The sequence below is a fragment of the Panthera onca genome, chromosome D3 (assembly GCF_046562875.1).
Source record: "Panthera onca isolate mPanOnc1 chromosome D3, mPanOnc1 haplotype 2, whole genome shotgun sequence".
Lineage (NCBI taxonomy): Eukaryota > Metazoa > Chordata > Mammalia > Carnivora > Felidae > Panthera > Panthera onca.
The window spans coordinates 40026252-40045575 of NC_138350.1; the positions used below are offsets into that span (position 1 = coordinate 40026252).

The 19324-nt window shown below is 38.8% G+C and overlaps 1 protein-coding gene across 2 annotated transcripts in view; it reads left to right on the plus strand.

Annotated features, from left to right (window-relative positions):
- MYOM1 (myomesin 1) overlaps window positions 1-19324 on the plus strand; it is a 140175-nt gene that overhangs the window by 22399 nt on the left and 98452 nt on the right. For both annotated transcript variants that reach the window (XM_078435390.2, XM_078435389.2), the window contains exons 3-5: window positions 5355-5495; window positions 11017-11392; window positions 12415-12572. In XM_078435390.2, the coding sequence (XP_078291516.1) occupies window positions 5355-5495; window positions 11017-11392; window positions 12415-12572 (675 nt within the window). The remainder of the gene's footprint in view (window positions 1-5354; window positions 5496-11016; window positions 11393-12414; window positions 12573-19324) is intronic.

Below are 19324 nucleotides of genomic sequence, written 5' to 3' on the forward strand. Positions count from 1 at the left end.
CTGAGGGTTGATGGGGGGTGGGAGGGAGGGGAAGGTAGGTGATGGGTATTGAAGAGGGCATCTTTTGGGATGAGCACTGGGTGTTGTATGGAAACCAATTTGACAATAAATTTCATATATTAAATTTCTGGCTGATATGCCAGTCTGCTGCTTGTCCTAACCATGATTGGAACCTGAGGCCAACTGAGTTTCTGGTCTTCCTTTGTTTGTTTACTACTTAGATTGCTAGTGTTTCCCACAGTGCTTCTGGATATGGAGTTTTATCATACCCTGCTGCAAATCAAGTCAGCCCCCTCTGGCAGTGAACATTCTGATTGTCATGCCTTTTTCTACTTTGGTAGAACTACCTTATAAACTGAGCTAAGGGAGGGGGGAGGAGAGAGGGCTAGGCAGAATGCCATATTTCCATTGTTCATACCTAAAGTTCAGTGGCTTTTTTATGAATAACTAGTTCTCAGTTTTGTGTATGCCTTTGGTTGATTTTCAGAGCCCTGAATGGGTTGGTTTTGACACTTGTATCCATTTTTATCATTGCTTTTGTGGGAGAGTAACTGCTGAAGTACTCACTCCACCATACTAGAAGTCCCACCTCTGCATTGGTCATTTTTAACAACTCCTCAGCAGATTCTGGTGTGAAGCCAAGGTTGAAAATCACTGAGCTAGGGTAAATACAGGAATGAATGATTTCACTTCATTTAATAAACATTTATTGAACATCATCAGGCACAGTGTGGATACAAAGTGGATAGAGTATGGATACAAAGATTATAGACTATCCCTCTCCATGGGTGGTCATAGGCAGTGGGAAAGATCAAGTAATAATGCAGTATAACCTGAGCAAATAGGGATGGGTGAGGCTAGTTTTGGGAGCAGTGTCAATAGAAGACAATGCCTACAGCCCATCATTTTTCTGCAACATGCCAATAGGTTATCACATTTTCAGAAAGTACTATAGCCAGTAAGCAGATCCCTACTTAATGTAAGTATAAATAAAGTTTCTCATCCTGGAGAACTAGGACAGTTTCCCCAAATTACATGATGATTACAAACATAACTTTAAGGAACTGATTTTACTTCATGTAAAATCTAACGAGTTTTTTAAGGCTATATTTTCAACTGAACTGTGATGATTTCATGATCTATGAATAAATTAAGGAATAGCAAATCACAATGGGAGTCAGTATAGGCAGTGTGATATGGTATTATGGTTTCCAAAGTGGGATATCCACAAAGGCAAACCATGGAAGCATAGGAAGAAATATTAGTTAGCACTACTAGTTTTTCAAAAACATCAGATTTGGTCTTTAAAATGTTTCTATTGATTGAATGTTTCATAGAGTGAGTGAGACTATTTATATAGTAGTATATGCATAGGACTTACAAATAAACAAACGTATATAAGTGGCATGCCCCCAATATTTTTGGATCGGGAGTACTCAGTCACAAAAGTTAGAGACCACTGGTCTAGTGGTAAGAACACTGACCTAGACGGGTGCTAGTCCTTCTTGCACTACCAACTTGCTGTGTGAACATGGGCAAGTTATAAAGACACTCTGTGTATTCCAAATATAAAATGAGGAGCCTGTTATAAATATCCTTGAGATATCTTCCTATAAGTGGTTTTGTTTTTTATTTTCCTGTAAAGCATAATTATGAAGTTGTAATAGCAGAATGTTGTCTTTGGTTGTTGTTCAGTATTTGAATTAGATGAAGGTCTAAGCCTCTTTCTGAGTTCCTGAAATATTTCCGGAGAGAGCTTGGCTACATCGCTTTTCTGTGATGCTGCTGGTTGTAGATGTGATGATGCCACACACACCATGATATTTCTTTAAATTCTGTTAACTTTAGGCATATTAACAGGACATACCCCAATTGGTAGCAGAGTGCCAAAATATAGACACAGTTATAGATGTGTGTGTGCACGTATGCACACACAAATCAATCCTTAACCATTGCTTAATTTCATTGCCTCCATAAATGGAAATTCAGAAAGCTTCACGATTTAAGCTGAGTACATAAAGAACATTAATTGTAGTTTTAATAGTTAGAAAACACCCAAATAGATCCATGCATATCAAGTTTAGTGTCTACTCAGAAATGGACTTGTAAGATAGAGGATTATTTTCAATATTTAGATACAAGTAAAAACCCAAGAGGTTAGCAAAACCTTATTTCATCTTTTGATTTAAATTCAAAGAAATTTAAATTTTACATGTTCTACTTAAAATATTCTCCTGTAAAAACATTCAGCTTCAGAATTCAATAGAGTAAGATGTTGGACTTCAGTGTTCACGGATCATAACAAGATAGACTATTGATGGTTTTCTTCAAATAACTATTTGGACTGATTATGACATAGTCAGTTCCTTAAAATTTGATGTTTCTCTGATTTAGTTTTGTTTGCTATCTTCAGTAAATGAGTTATTGCTAAGTAGTCAGTTGGCATAGTATTTTAACATCTAATCCCTCACATGCTTTTTATATATTATTAGTATTTAAAAGCTTGAAGAAACTTTAAAGAACGTAACAAAGATTTTTTCCTAAGTACTTTGGATTTTCTTTTTCTTTTTCTTTTTTTTTTTTTTTTTGAGTTTTGAGAGAGAGAGAGCAAGCATGAGTGGGGCAAGGGCAGAGAGAGATAATCCCAAGCAGGCTCTGTGCTGAACCCCATGTGGGACTCCATCTCACAACCATGAGATTATGACCTGAGCCAAAATTAAGAGTTACACATTTAACCAACTGAGCCACCTAGGCATGCCTGGATTTTCTAAATAATACTATGTAATACAAAACATCATAATGCTGTCTGTGAAGTTTTTTGTTCCAAATAACATATGACAGGAGATCGATGATAGTGCCATGAATCTTTACCATAAAGTTCAATATTAAAAACCAGCTGCTGTGATTTATCTGTAAAGATGGAATAATGACATTCAGGTACATTCTATGTGATAAGTGCATCATTTAAAAGATTCATCTTAGGGGCACCTGGGTCGCTCAGTCGGTTAAGCATCCAACTCTTGATCTCAACTCAGGTCTTGATCTCAAGGTCGTGATTTCAAGCCCCATGTTGGGCTCCGTGCTGGGCATGAAGCCTACTTTAAAAAAAATCATCTTAAAGAGAAAATGACAGAAAAAAGGAGCAACAATACAACAAAAAGAATGACAAATCATAGCCATTTTGATGTAGATAAATGTTGAAAATATGATCTCATAAGAATGACTATAGACAGAATGAAAGTAAAAAAGAGCAAAAATAGAAAAGCAAGAGTTGGGGCACCTGGGTGGCTCATTCCATTGAGCATCTGACTTTGGCTCAGGTCGTGATCTCACGGTTTGAGAATTGAAGCCCCACATTGGGCTCTGTGCTGACAGCTCGGAGCCTGGAGCCTGCTTCGGATTCTGTGTCTCCCTCTCTCTCTGCCCTCCCTGCTCATGCTCTGTCTCGCTCTCAAAAATAAGTAAATATTAAAAAAATTTTTTTAAAAAGAAAAGCAAGAGTAAAATGAAAAATGCAAATGTATAAGTAGGAGAAAAGGTAACTCTTAAATTCTAAAATTAATTTTATTTTGCATGGTAATTAATTAAAGAGGAGAAGGAAAATAGCACTTTAAACTTAGACCTGCATTAGCACAGCCTGTACTTTGTAATCTACTGGGGGTATAGAATGCAGTCATTTTGCTGCTGCCTGGAACAGGCAGCCAGGAACAAATTTCACTCAGCCTTCCAATTGGTAACCAATCCACAAGCTTGAATTCAAAGTTCTAACCTTTAATTTTAATGCTGATCATAGACTAGGACATAGCTATTCACCCTAGGGGAGGAGCTAGTTAGTGGGAGAGGAAGAAGTTTGCCACTCCAGTCTGGGGATCAAAGACAGTAGCCTACCCTGTACCCCCAGGCCCAGAGCCACTGCACCCACCTCTGTACTCGCTAGAAGCCCTGTGATTCGGTGCTACTTGTTTAGCAGAGGATAGATTTGCTTGCATTATTATGTGTTCATTTTGCACTATGTGTGCATTTGGCCTGTCTTCTGCTTTGATTTAGGTCATCTCTTTGCTTTTCCTGATGCTTCTTAAAGATTGAGAAAAGGTCAGGTTTGGATGGTTTGGAAAGTTGTTCTGTTTCAACTGGGCAGCTTGCTTTTCCCATGACACATCACACACATGGCTTCACTTTTCCCCCAAATTTTCTGTGGACAAGGGGACTTTTTAGTATTAACATTTTGTTTTAGAATTATTTCAAATTACAAGGATAGTACACACAGTTCTGGTAGAGGTCCCTATTGTGGATATCTTTCATTACAATGTAGACCAGGGGCTTTTAACATGAATCCATGGATTAATTTGAGAGATTCCTGAACTCCTGAAATTTATGACCACTTTATATATTTGAATGAAAATGCATTTCAGTTCATTCAAGAGCTACATAAAGATTGTGCATTTATTTATTTTTATTAAAAATTTTTAAATGTTTTTATTTTTGAGAGACGGAGAGTGAGTGGGGGAGGGGCAGCGAGAGAGAGAGAGAGAGAGAGAGAGAGAGAGAGAGGGGGAGACACAGAATCTGAAGCAGGCTCCAGGCTCTAAGCTGTCAGTACAGCTGACTGAGCCACCCAGGTGCTCCTAAAGACTGTACTTTTAGTTTTATCAATCCTTTTCTCTAGGTGCAACCTCTTCTCTCATGTTTTCCACCATGCTAATACATTTTTTTATTAGAATAATATCTACCTCAAAAAGCACCAGCGTGCATGAGCACATTTTTGTATACAACAGAACTGACGAAATTTCTTTATCACACCCCTATCATTGTCTGAGTTGCTCAACACTGTGTGTTCACATAAAAGATATTAACTGTTGTTTGATGAACTTGTGTTCCTTCTAACAGAGGAGTCTGTCTATACTACATAAAAGCCTCAAAGTTGAACCTAGGGGTCCTCCATCAAAATGGTTTGGTGGGGAAGGGAGAATGGTTCCCTATCCAGAACACTTTGCATTTTATCAGTGCCCTGAAAAGACTTGGATAAAACCATTTTTATAGATTGCCTAAAATTTGAATGTTAACAGCAAAGAGTATTTGGAACTATTACAAAAGCACTGCTGTTTTCCCTTGAAATTTAAAGGGGAAAAAGCTATGAAATTACCATAGACCTATTTTTCTCTTGTGTCTATATAGAGTGCATTATTTGAGGACTTTCTCACTCCACTTGAGTTCTAAAGATAAAAGATATTATAATATTAGAAATCTAGGATTCTGTGAAACCTCCCCCCAAGTTAAAACTTCCCTTTGTAAGCATTTTGAATATTTTCAGTGCAATTTTTGGTTATTATCTAATATTAGGGGTTTTGTTTCAGACTTACAGATTCCAGTCTGATGTTAGAAGATTATTCATCCAAGTTGAGCCCCCAACCGAAGAGAGCCAAGAAAAGCCTTCTGTCTGGGGAGGAGAAGGAAAATCTGCCAAGTGACTATATGGTGCCCATTTTCTCCGGACGGTATGTATGTATTCTCTTCCTGGCTTTAAATATTAGAAAGTGAAGAGTAGGTGTTGTCAGGTAGTAATAATAATTGCAACTAACATTTGTTGAACCATGTTGAGAAAGCTTGAGAAACTTTCCTTGAGAAAGCTCTGAGGAACTTTGGCACCCTGCACTGAGGGAGATGTGTTCATTGTGAAAATCTGCCACCACCTAGGATGGCTACATGACAGAAGAGAATGATCAGGAACTTAGTTCTCATTATGTAACTGGTTGAAATCAGAAGGAGAGCATTGGATGCTAGTGATTGAACACTATATATAGTCACTATAGGTAGAATAGAAAGAAAGGTTTGAAACCATAAAGTGTTTGATGAACTTTAAAAAAATCAGATGTTATGTTTAGGTAGAGGGAAACTATTGTGGTTGCCAGTGTGATTTAAAAAAAAAATTTTTAATGTTAATTTATGTTTGAGAGAGAGAGAGCGAGAGTTGGGGAGGGACAGAGAGAGAGGAAGACACAGAATCCGAAGCAGGCTCCAGGCTCTGAGCTGTCAGCACAGAGCCTGATGAACCCATGAACCACCAGATCAGGACCTGAGTGGAAGTAGGACACTCAACCGACTGAGCCACCCAGGTGCCCTGACAGTGTGATTTTAATTGTTATTCATTAGGAAGAAAAAAACCTTAGATAAGGTAGACTAAGAAAGGCATCATAATTTGAATGCCTGTGCTATATTTGTTTAATGTAAAACAGATTACTATGTATTGTGAGGCAAACTCAAACAAAATAATCACTAAATCACAAGTCCGTTAATGCTGTTAATGTTCATAAAGGGGTGTGTGTGTGTGTGTGTGTGTGTGTGTGTGTGTGTGTTTTAAAAAATACAAACTTTTTTGGAATGATTTTAATATAGAGAAGATCCTTGAAACTTGTTTAAGACACCAAATTAAAATTTAATGGGAACCTTCAGAGCCTTCCCTGTTTATTTTCCTGTGAATGGAGAGCTATATCCACAGAGCTAAGGCTATATTCAAAATGAAGGGCAAAATGCCATCAGGAAATTCAGTAGGAATGACATGGTTGCCATTGTTGGTGACCTTCTTCCATTTCCCTGTGTTTTTCCTATTTTTCTCTGACGGTTCCTTTTGGAATTGTTTCAGATACTGATGTCATAATTGTTCTGATTCTGATTAGGAAGGTAATGGGATAAGTAATATACTATTTATAGCTTTTTCTTTGATATCTTTGAGATCTCTTATATTTTAGTGTTTATTTTTGAGAGAGAGACAGAGCATGAGCAGGGGAGAGGCAGAGAGAGGGAGACACAGAATCTGAAACAGGCTCCAAGCTCTGAGCTGTTAGCACATAGCCCAATGTGGGGCTCGAACCCAAGAACTGTATGATCATGACCTGTGCCTCAGTCAGATGCTCAACTGACTGAGCCACCCAGGCACCCCTGATATCTCTGATTTTTTTTTTTTTTATTTAAAAAAATTTTTTTTTCAACGTTTATTTTATTTTTGGGACAGAGAGAGACAGAGCATGAACGGGGGAGGGACAGAGAGAGAGGGAGACACAGAATCGGAAACAGGCTCCAGGCTCCGAGCCATCAGCCCAGAGCCCGACGCGGGGCTCGAACTCACGGACCGTGAGATCGTGACCTGGCTGAAGTCGGACGCTTAACCGACTGCGCCACCCAGGCGCCCCTCTGATTTTTTTAAAAGTAGACTTTCCCGGGCGCCTGGGTGGCTCAGTTGGTCAAGCATCCGACTCTTGATTTCAGTTCTGGTCACGATTTCATGGTTCCTGAGATTAAGGCCTGCATTCAGCTCTATGCTGACAGCATGAAACCTGGATGAGATTCTCTCTCTCCCTCTCTGTCTGCCCCTCACCCCACCCCCCAAAAAATAAATAAACTTTAAAAAAATGTGAACTTTTGGGGCGCCTGGGTGGCTCAGTCGGTTGGGCGTCCGACTTCGGCTCAGGTCACGATCTCGCAGTCTGTGAGTTCGAGCCCCGCGTCGGGCTCTGGGCTGATGGCTCAGAGCCTGGAGCCTGCTTCCGATTCTGTGTCTCCCTCTCTCTCTGCCCCTCCCCCGTTCATGCTCTGTCTCTCTCTGTCTCAAAAATAAATAAAACGTTAAAAAAAAAAAATTTAAAAAAAAAAAATGTGAACTTTCCATTGAAATATACGTATGTTGCTAAGTATGTTTGCCCAGGCTTGGCCTCTTCACAGTTAGTTTAATATACACTGATATTCTGGGGCGCCTGGGTGGCTCAGTCGGTTAAGTGTCCGGCTTCAGCTCAGGTCACGATCTCGCGGTCCGCGAGTTCGAGCCCCGCGTCGGGCTCTGGGCTGATGGCTCGGAGCCTGGAGCCTGCTTCCGATTCTGTGCCTCCCTCTCTCTCTGCCCCTCCCCCGTTCATGCTCTGTCTCTCTCTGTCTCAAAAATAAATAAACGTTAAAAAAAAAAAAAAAATATACACTGATATTCTTTATAGGAGATGGCTAGGCTAGAGGAGTAGAATGTTTTATTTTCTGCTTTGTTCCCACTCTGTTTTAAAAAAATATATTTAAAAAGCATATTAACTAATCATGAACCTGCATGGCATACCTCTCCATCTCTTTACCACATGAAATGAAGCTGCTTACTTTCAGTGCCTTCTTTCTCCTAAATCAAACCAATTTGTCTCCTCAGGGCCAGTCTCAAGAAATGATAATTTACAAAACAAACAGTGATAAAAGAAAATGCAAATAAAAAATTATCTTCTGGGTTTTATTTCCAGTGTTTTTGTTTTTGTTTTTTTAATATGGAGCCATGTCCTGTATTCTACTACTGTGTTGAAAATAACACTTCCTACTGGTGTTGACAGTATTAATCTAAGAGGATGGGACAGAAATGAACCTTTGTTAAGTACCTGTTATTTTCTGGGAATCATACTACATGCTTTATGTAGACTATCTTGCTAAATCCTCAATGCAGCCCTAGAGAGGTATTAGTATACCAATTTATGGACAAGGAAATTAAGGCTCAATGACTTGCTGAAAGTGACATGGCTGGCAGTGGAAGAGCCAAGAGTCCTCTAGGGATTGGCCGATGCAACATACATACATGCACTCTGCAATTATAATGTATTTCTGGGAAATACCATTTCTTCTGGATGGCACTTTAAAATTTCACTCCTTGGGGCACCTGGGTGACTCAGTCGCTTAAGTGTCTGACTTTGGCTCAGGTCATGATCTCAAGGTTCTTGAGTCCAAGCCCTGCATAGGGCTCTGTGCTGTCAGCTCAGAGCCTGGAGCCTGCTTCAGATTCTGTGTCTCCCTCTCTTTCTGTGCCTCTCCCTACCACCCCCTGCCCCCGTGCTCTGTCTCTCTGTGTCTCTCTCTTAAAAATAAATAAACATTAAAAAAAGTGTTTTTTTTTTTTTATTTCAATTCTTGTTCTCAGATAAATTGAGTTAACTTTGTGTCACTGGCAGATTTTTGAGTTGAGACCATCAGAGATCGAGTACTGGGGAGGTTTTAAATTCATCTTAAATTTGTAGTAGTTTATTTTTGTCAGCATATCAGCATCATATTCTTGTTCTTGTACCCAGATTATAGCAGGGTTATCACTGACATACACTTATATTTACTTAAAGAAAAATACCCCTGGTGTCCTGGGTGAAAAAAATATTCCTAAATGTATTTGAGGTCTCTTATGAAATAATTATAGTCTTCCTGAGGTTTAGCTTATTTGCAGTAGAGAAGGCAAGAGACCAGGACTTCATTCTGCTCTCTGGAACTATGTCAACATGTCTACTGTCAGAGATAATGTGAGCTCAAACTTAAAGTTCTCTTACTTAAGAGTTGTCTCAACTCAGGGCAAGGCTAGTATTGAATATAATCTATTATTATATATATTGAATCATTTTACAAAGCTCATTTCAAATCTCTCTATTATATATTTACTTCTGTATGGAATTCCAAGCAGATTCTCATGATGATTTTTATATTCACTTATTAATTCATTCACTTCCTATCTCATTAAAAAAAAATTAGAGCTAATTATGTCAAGACTCTAAACTGAAAATCTTCCATCTTCCTTTTTCTCTACCTAAATTATAGTGTATATGTTACTGAGTTAGTAAATATTACCTTATTAATATTTGGAAAGATAGAGATAAGGAAAAAGAAATTAAAATTTACCACTAAGTTTAGTAAGAAACAAAGTGGACTAATCTTATCAGATGTTTTAGTAAAATTCCATGAGAAATTTCAAACTTGGGCAAATGTTGAGCCCTATTTTTCAGCAAACTACACAGATTCAGGTACCAGGAACTTATAAACATAATGCCAGTATTTGCTTAAATTTTAAGTAACTATTCTTGTAAGAAAAATCAAAGGTAAAATTCAGCCTTCAGAGGCCTAAGGAGACTCGATTTCAAGAAAATCTTCAATATGATCATGATACTTCCTCACTGTTGGGGTTGACAACAAAGGTATTGAAGGAGGTTAAAAATCATCTAAATATGTTTAACAACATTAATAAATTATAGCACAACTTCTATTATAAAGCATTTTGGGATGTTACCATTCACTTGCCATCATCGTCAATTATGAATAAAAACAAGTCACTTTTATAAATATCACCACTTCAAATGCAAATTTGGTCAATTTTTCTTATCAGGGCTATGTGCGAGCATACGTAAAAGCTCTCATTAAATATGTTTACACGCGCACACACACACATAACTTTTTAAAATTTTTTCTTAATGTTTATTTATTTTTGAGGGAGAGACAGCACAAGTGGGGAAAGGGCTGAGAGAGGGGGAAACACAGGATCGGAAGCAGGCTCCAGGCTCTGAGCTGTCAGCACAGAGCCCGACACAGGGCTCGAACCCACGAACTGTGAGATCATGACCTGAACTGAAGTCGGATGCTTAACTGACTGAGCCACCCAGGCACCTCCAAATAACTTTTATTATCTTAGAAAGAAACCCAGTAGGCATGAGGCCTCCCCATAACTTTAGAATTTATTTATATATGCAACAGCTCTGAGCAATGCATCACATCAACTCAGTTATAGAATCCAGATCAAGCACATAGTCTTATATCAGGATCACAGGCACACAGGCGATATCTCATTTTACAATATCATCTATTCTAGAAGGAAAGTCTTTTCTTATAGACTCAATCATATTTAAACACTCTAAAAAACCAATGAAATGATCTGAGGCAAGTTACCTAATCTCTCTGAGCCTTGTTACTATATATCTAAAATAGGAATGATACACTTTACCTCATAGGGTTGTTGTGGACATAAAATGAGATAATATATATAAAAAGCATTTGGCAACACTATGGCCATAATAGGTATTATTATTGTTGTTACCATTACTGGTTAAGGTGGTGATCCCTTCTGTATGTGAACAGTTAGCTCCTGATTTACCAAGTTTTTCTTTGTCACAATGTACTTTGAACTTAGTAAAAGTTGGACAATCCTGTCACTGCCATCCATAATATCTATATTTTGCTCTTATTGTATTTTAGTCAAGTACATGTCAGTGGAATTACAGATACAGAAGAAGAAAGAATTAAAGAAGCTGCTGCCTATATAGCCCAAAGGAATCTTCTTGCTAGTGAAGAAGGAATCACAGCATCCAAACAGTCCACAGCATCCAAAAAGTCTGCAGTATCCAAACAGTCCGCAGTATCCAAACATTCTACAGCATCCAAAGAGTCCGCGGTATCCAAACATTCTGCAGTATCCAAAGAGTCCGCGGTATCCAAACATTCTGCAGTATCCAAACGGTCCACGGCATCCCAAGAGTCTACGTCCAGTCTTCACCAGGAGGAAGCTTTTGAGAAGAAGTCAAGGAAAGTTGCAATTCGAGAGAAGGCAGAACGCCTGTCGCTGACAAAAACAGTAAGGAAAGAAATTTAATATAATTTACAAAAGCAGAAATGCATGTACCATTGTGTGTGTACATATAGATTGATTTGTTTCAAATGAAGAAATAAATATGTAGTCTTATGGAGAAACAAAACTAAAAGAATACAAGGATTCTGCGTCTCCCTCTCTCTCTGCCCCTCCCCAGCTTGCACTCTGTCTCTCTCTCTCTCAAAAAGAAATAAACATTAAAAAAAGAAAAAGAAACAAAGAATACAAAGATAAAGACATTAAAACGTATGGGTCAAACGGGTGCCTGGGTGGCTCAGTCAGTTAAGTGTCTGACTTTGGCTCAGGTCTGATCTCACAGTCTGTGAGCTTGAGCCCACGTTGGACTCTGTGTTGACAGCTCAGAGCCTGGAGCCTGCTTTGATTCTGTATCTCCCTCTCTCTCTGCCCCTCCCCCGTTCATACTCTGTCTCTCTGTCTCTCTCTCTCTCAAAAAAAAAATAAACATTAAAAAAAGGTTTTTAAATAAAAAAAAATGTGTGTGTCAAAGAAAGACAGACTTAGTAGTTTTAAACTCCATGAAATTTTATTTTATTTTATTTTATTTTACTTTAGAGAAGAGGTGCAAGTGAGTGAGGGCAGAGAGAGAGAGAGAGAGAGAGAGAAGCAAGGCTCACACGAAGTGGGGCTAGAGCTCACCCAAAGCGGGACTCAAACTCACTAGCTGTGAGATCATGACCTGAGCCAAAGTTAGATGTTTAATCGATTGAGCCACCTAGATGCCCAACTCCATGAAATTTTAGGTTCTACAGAAAGTACAGTTCCAAAGAACCTTAAAAAATCCACCATAGGGGGAAATAAGATATGTTGCTGAGGCTTAGAACGTTAAAAACTAAGTGTATCTTTTTTAAAGAGGCAAAGAGAAGGCAAATGGTCTAAATACGCAAGTAAAGCTCCAAGTGGAAAAATGATAATTTTGGTTTCTGTTTGTTCTCTTAGTAGCACAGGCTACTCTGACTCCATAATATTTTGATATATTTTTTTTATAGTTAGAAGAAACTGAAGCATTTCATAGAAAGTTGAATGAAGATCATCTTCTCCATGCTCCTGAATTTGTCATTAAACCTCGTTCCCACACTGTTTGGGAAAAAGAAAATGTAAAATTACATTGCTCTGTATCCGGCTGGCCAGAACCTCGTGTCACATGGTATGTTATCTTTACGAAAATTACTCATAGAATCTATTACACAAAGTTAATTTTACCTCTAGTGAAAACGTTCAGCGTTATGAATATGCAAGAGTGAATGAAAGCACCTACGAGTTTGTATAGATTTTTTAAATGGTGAAGAAGGGGCACCAGGGTGAATGGTTTATGAATGAGAAGAAAGAACAGTCCTGCATACATTATATTATGATACTTCATAATCCTGTTATACAAGTGGGTCTTTATATAAAGTATTAAAATGTAGTCAACATTTATATACAAAGAAAATCTATGGTTATGACTGCTGTGGGCCATAAAATTTAAATAAAAATTTACTCCCATACGGTATAGGTATCATTTTGTGACCAGAAGCAATAATATTTTTAAAAAATAATTAAAACCCAGAAGTCTTCATCTCTACTCCTCATAGGAGCTGAGGTTTCAACATGCCTTCTAAAGCCAAACAAAAGAGGGAATTAGATGGAAGATATTTCTCAATATGGGGTCTTTTTTTTAAGTTTTATTTTTATTTATTTTGAGAGAGAGAGATCGTGAGGGGAAGAGAGACAGAAAGAGAGAGAGGGAGAGAGAGAATCCTAAGCAGGCTCTGCACTTAGTGCAGAGCCCGATGCGGGGCTTAAAGTCATGAATCATTAAGATCATGACCTGAATTGAAGTCAGATGCTTACCTGACTAAGCCACCCAGGTGCCCCTTCAATATGGGATCTTAAGAAATTTTCTTTCCGTAAAGAATAAGCATCCATGTTCTCCTTCCATCCTATAGCCTATTGTAATTGTCAATGACTTCATGATCCCTAACCTCCAAACTTACCTGTCTAATGTCATGAATATCTGCCACAGAGACAGCAGTATGAAAATGTTGGAGCCAGCTTAAAAAGATGTTTTCTGTTTGAGTCTCTGACACATATATTTTGCGTGCTGTTTTCTTATCCTCAAGAGTAATGGTAAATTCACCCTATGTTGCAGTATAAATGCTACACAGGATGACATTGCCATCTGTAGAAGGCCTGACTCCTTTTCCTTTCTTACCCATTTTCTCTGTTGGTTAGACACCTAATTTGGCTAGGACTAATGAAGATAACTGACAAGGAGCATATTTCAGTGAAAACCAAGTGTTTTTTTTTGTTTTTTTGTTTTTTAAATTCACTTACAAGCTTTAAAGCATAAAAGTATACTGCAGTAAGTTAGGAATCAATCAATCTTGGCCCCACATTTCTCTGTGACTATGGTATTGCATACTTTGGCCTTTTCAAAGGGACATTTCCTCTTAAAACAGATTACTTCTCACCTCAAAAAATCTAAACTTTTCAATTGAAAATACATGAAGAATAGTGAATTTTTAGCTGTAAGAAATATTATTTCGTACAGTAAGTAAGACAGAGGGTAAGTAAGACATTCTCTCTTCTCTCATGAATTAAAATATACTACTAATAAATGAATAACTGGAATCCTTAATCAAGTAGATATATTTATTACACAATAAATTATAAATTTATTGAAAATTTATTATCAATTTTCAGTTATCCTCACTAATGGAGCTGAGTAGTGTGAATGACTCCCCAAATCTTTCACATATGGCTTTGAGATATTTTTCTTCTTAACATTGAACCATATGTCCCAGGGGCTCGTTTTAAACAAAAATGAAGACACAGACACAAGGTTTGTCTCAGGAATGATTGGAAATCAGTTCATTTACTGGAACAAGTCTTCACAAGTTCCTGCGTGTCATTTAGTGTTTGGAGAAGACAACTCCATTATTTATAAAACTCTCTCCTTAGGGATGGATCAGAGCATTTCATGAAAGTCCTGTTGCCTTGCAAACCAAGTGAAAAGTAAACATTAAAACAAAGAACCAGTGGACCACTCATAATCATAACCATCCTTCAGAGAACAAGATTTGCCCCTGGATAAAGCTTAAATTTAGACAGTTAGCTAGCAGACAACTGAAAATTGACTATGGTAATAAACAAGGTCAGATGCAAGTTTTGTGGGGCCTGAAGCTCATAAATTTGGCAGCACTCTTTACAAAAAAGAATGTTAATGGTCTAAATTGGGCCCTGCACCGTGAAGGGACCCTGCTGGTGAGGGACCCTGAAGCTTCATTGGCCTCCCGGTAAACCCACTTCTGGAGGAAACTTTTGTGTGGGATTAGTGTGCCTTCCTGGGTATGCTGCCTTTAAAAAAAATAATCGTTAAGTGAAGGTCTAATTTGTTTCCTAACACTGGTATAGAGTACACAGTCTACAATAAGCATTTCCTCCGTGAGCATGGTCCCACAACCCAAGTACAAACCCAGGTTGTTGATGATTACTCTGCGGGCATTTATGTCTTTTTGTTACCCAACTGCACTTTCTGGGCCTGACACCGAGTGCAAGCATGAAAGAAATAATTGGGGATGACCTTTCTGAATAGAAGGCAGTAACTCATGGGAACAAGTGTGTGACGATACTTTCTGCAGTCATGCTACCTCTGCTTGTAGCCCTTAGGTCCTTAGCCATGGTTTTCAAGGGCATTTGTGCCTGGGGCCTGGCTGCCTTAGAGCCCTTTGCAAAGAGGGTTAAGTTCCAAGTTTCCACTAGGCACCCTCAGGACATGGAAGTCCCTGAGGCCTAACAAATGATCTGAACACGCAGCAGTAACAAATGATCTGAACACGCAGCAGCTGCTCTTTGGCCAATCCCATGGACTGACCAAGTCTGTCTAAATGGAATCTAGAGGTTACCCAGAAAGCACTAACTGACAGGAGCACATATCACTCATCAGGGCCAGGTGCAGGGATGCCAAGGAGCACTGTCCTGTTCCCAAGTCACTATGAGAACAGAAAGAACCCTGTTTAGGCGTTGGGTCCAGTAGGAAAGTTAGTTGCAAGGATGCTTCTGCACCACCACAGTGAAGCTGAAGGAGGGCTTTGTCAATGCAGCAGGAAGCATACATATATGGTGAAAAATCCCAAAGTTGTTTTACTTAATTTAAGAGGCTATCTTTATGTAATAACTTGTATAATAGGCTATATATTGGTTTAAAGGAGGAGAAAAAATTATGTTTGTATTTGTTTTACTTGCATAAAGAAATTCTGGAAGGATATATAAAAATCTAAGGAGAACAGTTACCTAAAGAGATGAGGGGAGTAGAGGATAGATACATTTGAGAAAGGAGACTACTCCCTGTGTTACCTTTACACTTTCTTGGACCATATGAAGGTGTTGCTTGTTCTAATTTTTAGAATTATATGAAATAAGGGAGAAAAGTTCTCTTTAAAAGAAGGAAGGAATTTGAATTAATTTAATTTTTTTAAAGAGCCAGATTCAGTTGGATTTCCAGTCCAAAGTCTAGATTGATTTTTGTCAATGAATATCTGGATTGTAACGTGTGGGGAGATTCATGCAAACTCACTGTAGCAATGTGTTGGCGTTACTGAGTAGCATTCATTCATTCCCTCACTGAGTACCCATGTTTTTGGATCTAAATGTGAATACTGTGTTAGATCCACCAGTGAGACATTTAAAATACTTGCTTGGAATTCTTCACATTGCCCCTAAAGTTAATGCCAAATAGACCCTTAAAGAAATGTGTCATTAGGCATGATAATAATGCAAAACCTCAGAATAAAATAGTATGAGACATGTATCTCAGGAAGAGTCTAGAGATTTGGAAAAGTCTTATTCAATTTTTGCAAATTATGAGAATTTATAAATTCCATAATAGAATCATGTATTCAATTTGTTTACAAGATTAGAGTTATTCACAATGTATTTAAATTTAGCAGTTACTACTCTATTGTCTTTGGAAAACAACCTACATTTAACATAGTTTAAAATTATTTATAATTTATGCTTACTTCCCAACATAAGGGTTTTATTTTAGATTTTTCTTATTTATTTAAGTCCAAAATTTATCCTAATGGGATAGATCTCTCTCAGCCAACTGGATTTTAAAGTGGGTAATAGCTATTTATTTAAAATATAAAGCTGGATTCTAAGCACCCATCACAGTTGTAGTGAGATACAACATGTTAAAGATCATTTTAGCCTGTATTATTTGTTGATAGAAAAAAAAGCAGAATGAACCTTTTTGCTTGAATATGCTTTATACCACCAAAGAGCTTTCACTATAACCCCTTGCTATCAAGTCAGCCCAAGATCCAGTCATTTATTTGGGGGGATGAAGTGTGTGTTTTACACACATAAACCAAGAGTATCCTTCTCCAAATATTTGCAGTATAATGGAAGCTCATTAATTAATAAGTAGTTCATAGACTCTACATGAAAATGATAAGGAAAATGGTGTACATCTGAATATTCACAAGAATTTCAGAAGCCTTTTGACAAATAATCCCAGAGTGTAGGTTACCCTCCAAAATTAGCATCTGACTGTCCTGTTTGGAATTTCACTTTCCAGAAATAGCAAGCCCTGAAGCATATACAGAGCAGGCCAAAAATCCTTCTTTTCTTCCCCGACTGAATACTGAGGATGGCCAATCTCAAGTGACCCCCAACGTGAATGACTGGCTGAAATTCTTGGAGAATAGAATAGAATTGCTTCCTAATTTAATCCTTGTATGCTGTTTTTAAACAGACTTTTCTTACACTGACATCTGGAGTTCCAGAGGAAAGACTAGAAGATCCTCAAAGTGTTGTGTGTCGTGTGCATGTATATTTTAAACCGACTTCCTGTGCCAGGGGGTCACATTAGAAAAGTCATGGGTTTTTAGCAGAGGGAAGGCACTAAGGTGCTAAGTCGCGTAGTACTGGAGAGCGAGGGAGGTGAAGCAACACTGCGAGCTGCAAGATACTGTTTTAACTCAACTGTTTATGGAGACATGAACAACATTTTTGGCCAGAAGCCATATCAAGTGTCAGTAGATTATTTGCTCAAGTACCACATGCCATAGCCTTCCGTGTCATATTTCTCTTCTTATGCTAAAAAGAACTACTGCAAACACCCCAGCACATGAAAAAAACTGAGTAGTAAGAGGGAGCTTTTTTTGTTTTTGTTTTTTTAGGAGGGAGCTTTAGAATCTAGTGTGAAATTACTGAGACCAATTTATTGTGAAGAACATGCTGATTAACTCATTGCACCCTGTCATTCATCAAAACAAGGAATGTTTGAAACTAGGAGCAGCTAGCCGGTTTCTTTTTCCAGGTCACCCCTGATCAAATAGTCCTGTCTGCTTGGAGCTCTGTGGGGAGATGGCTGGCTGAGGACACTTTGGGGCTGGCAGGAAACGGCTAGCAGTTCTGCCGGGGGGGGGGGGGGGGGGGGGGGGCAGAAGGTTGTGCTGCTCCACCTGCCACGCAGCTGTGACTCCTAAGCCAATCCAGTCCTCTCATCTCACATCTGAGGGAACTGAGACACAAAGAGACGCAATGTACTTTCTTGGTCTGTACTTACTTTAAATTAGCCATATCATGGGGTGCCTGGGTGGCTCAGTCGGTTAAACGTCCGACTTCAGCTCAGGTCATGATCTCACAGTCCGTGAGTTCAAGTCCTGCGTCGGACTCTGTGCTGACCGCTCAGAGCCTGGAACCTGCTTCAGATTCTGTGTCTCCCTCTCTCACTACCCCTCCCCCACTCATGCTCTGTCTCTATCAAAAAATGAATAAACATTAAAAAAATTTAAAAAAATTAGTCATATCATGAAATTTGAAGTATGCATTTGTCAGAACTCTGTTCCTTCAGCCACGAATTATGAAGCCACAATTAATCTATTGTTACACAATAATTCTGTTCAATCCAATTTAACGAACAGTGAGTACCTAATATTTGCCCATGATTCATACTTCCTGGAGAGTGGGAATAGAAGTAAATGTGGATCAGACACAATCCCCGTCACCAAGACAATGACAGCTCAGTAGAAGACACACATATCCAACCAGAATCTGATAAATGTTGTATATTGCAACTTGAACCAAGTAACACTGATGTAGAGAGGCAGGAACAATTAATATCATGTGGGATTTCAATTTTTCTTAATGGGGGGAGTTTATTGATTTTGAGAGACAGACAGACAGAATGTAAGTGTGGGGGGGTGGGTGTGGGCAGAGAGAGAGAGGGAGACACAGAGTCTGAAGCAGGCTCCAGGCTCTGAGCTGTCACCACTCTGAGCCCAATTGGGCTCTGAGCCCAATGCAGGGCTGGAACTCATGCACTGCAAGATCATGACCTGAGCCAAAGTTGAATGCTCAACTGACTGAGCCACCCAGGCGCCCCTTGTGTGGGATTTCAAGGAGGAGTTTATTGAAGAAATGGTATTTGATCTGAACCTTGAAGGATGAGTTGGGATTTTGCTAGGTGGAGGAGAAAGACACATTTTTTTAAAGTATATTTATTTATTTTACTAGAGAGAGAGAGAGAGAGAGAGAGAGAAAACAAGAGTGAGGGAGAGTCAGAGAGAGGGAGAGAGAGAGAATACTAAGCAGGATCTACACTATCAGCACAGAGCCTGACGTGGTGCTCACACTCAGAAATCATGAGATCATGACCTGAACTCAAACCAAGAGTCGACGCTTAACTCACTGAGCCACCCAGGTTCCCTGACACGTTGTTTAAAGTATAGAAAATGAGCATGTTTTAGGGACATAGGGCATGTGTGTGCACATGTGCGTGTGTGAGTGTGTGAGCTGGGGAGAGGAAGGAACTGACTGAAAATTATTTCCTTTCTTTCTCTCCCTTTCCACCACTTTCCCTGCTCCCAAACCTCATTATCACCATTTCCAGAAGTCTGAAGAAATAAA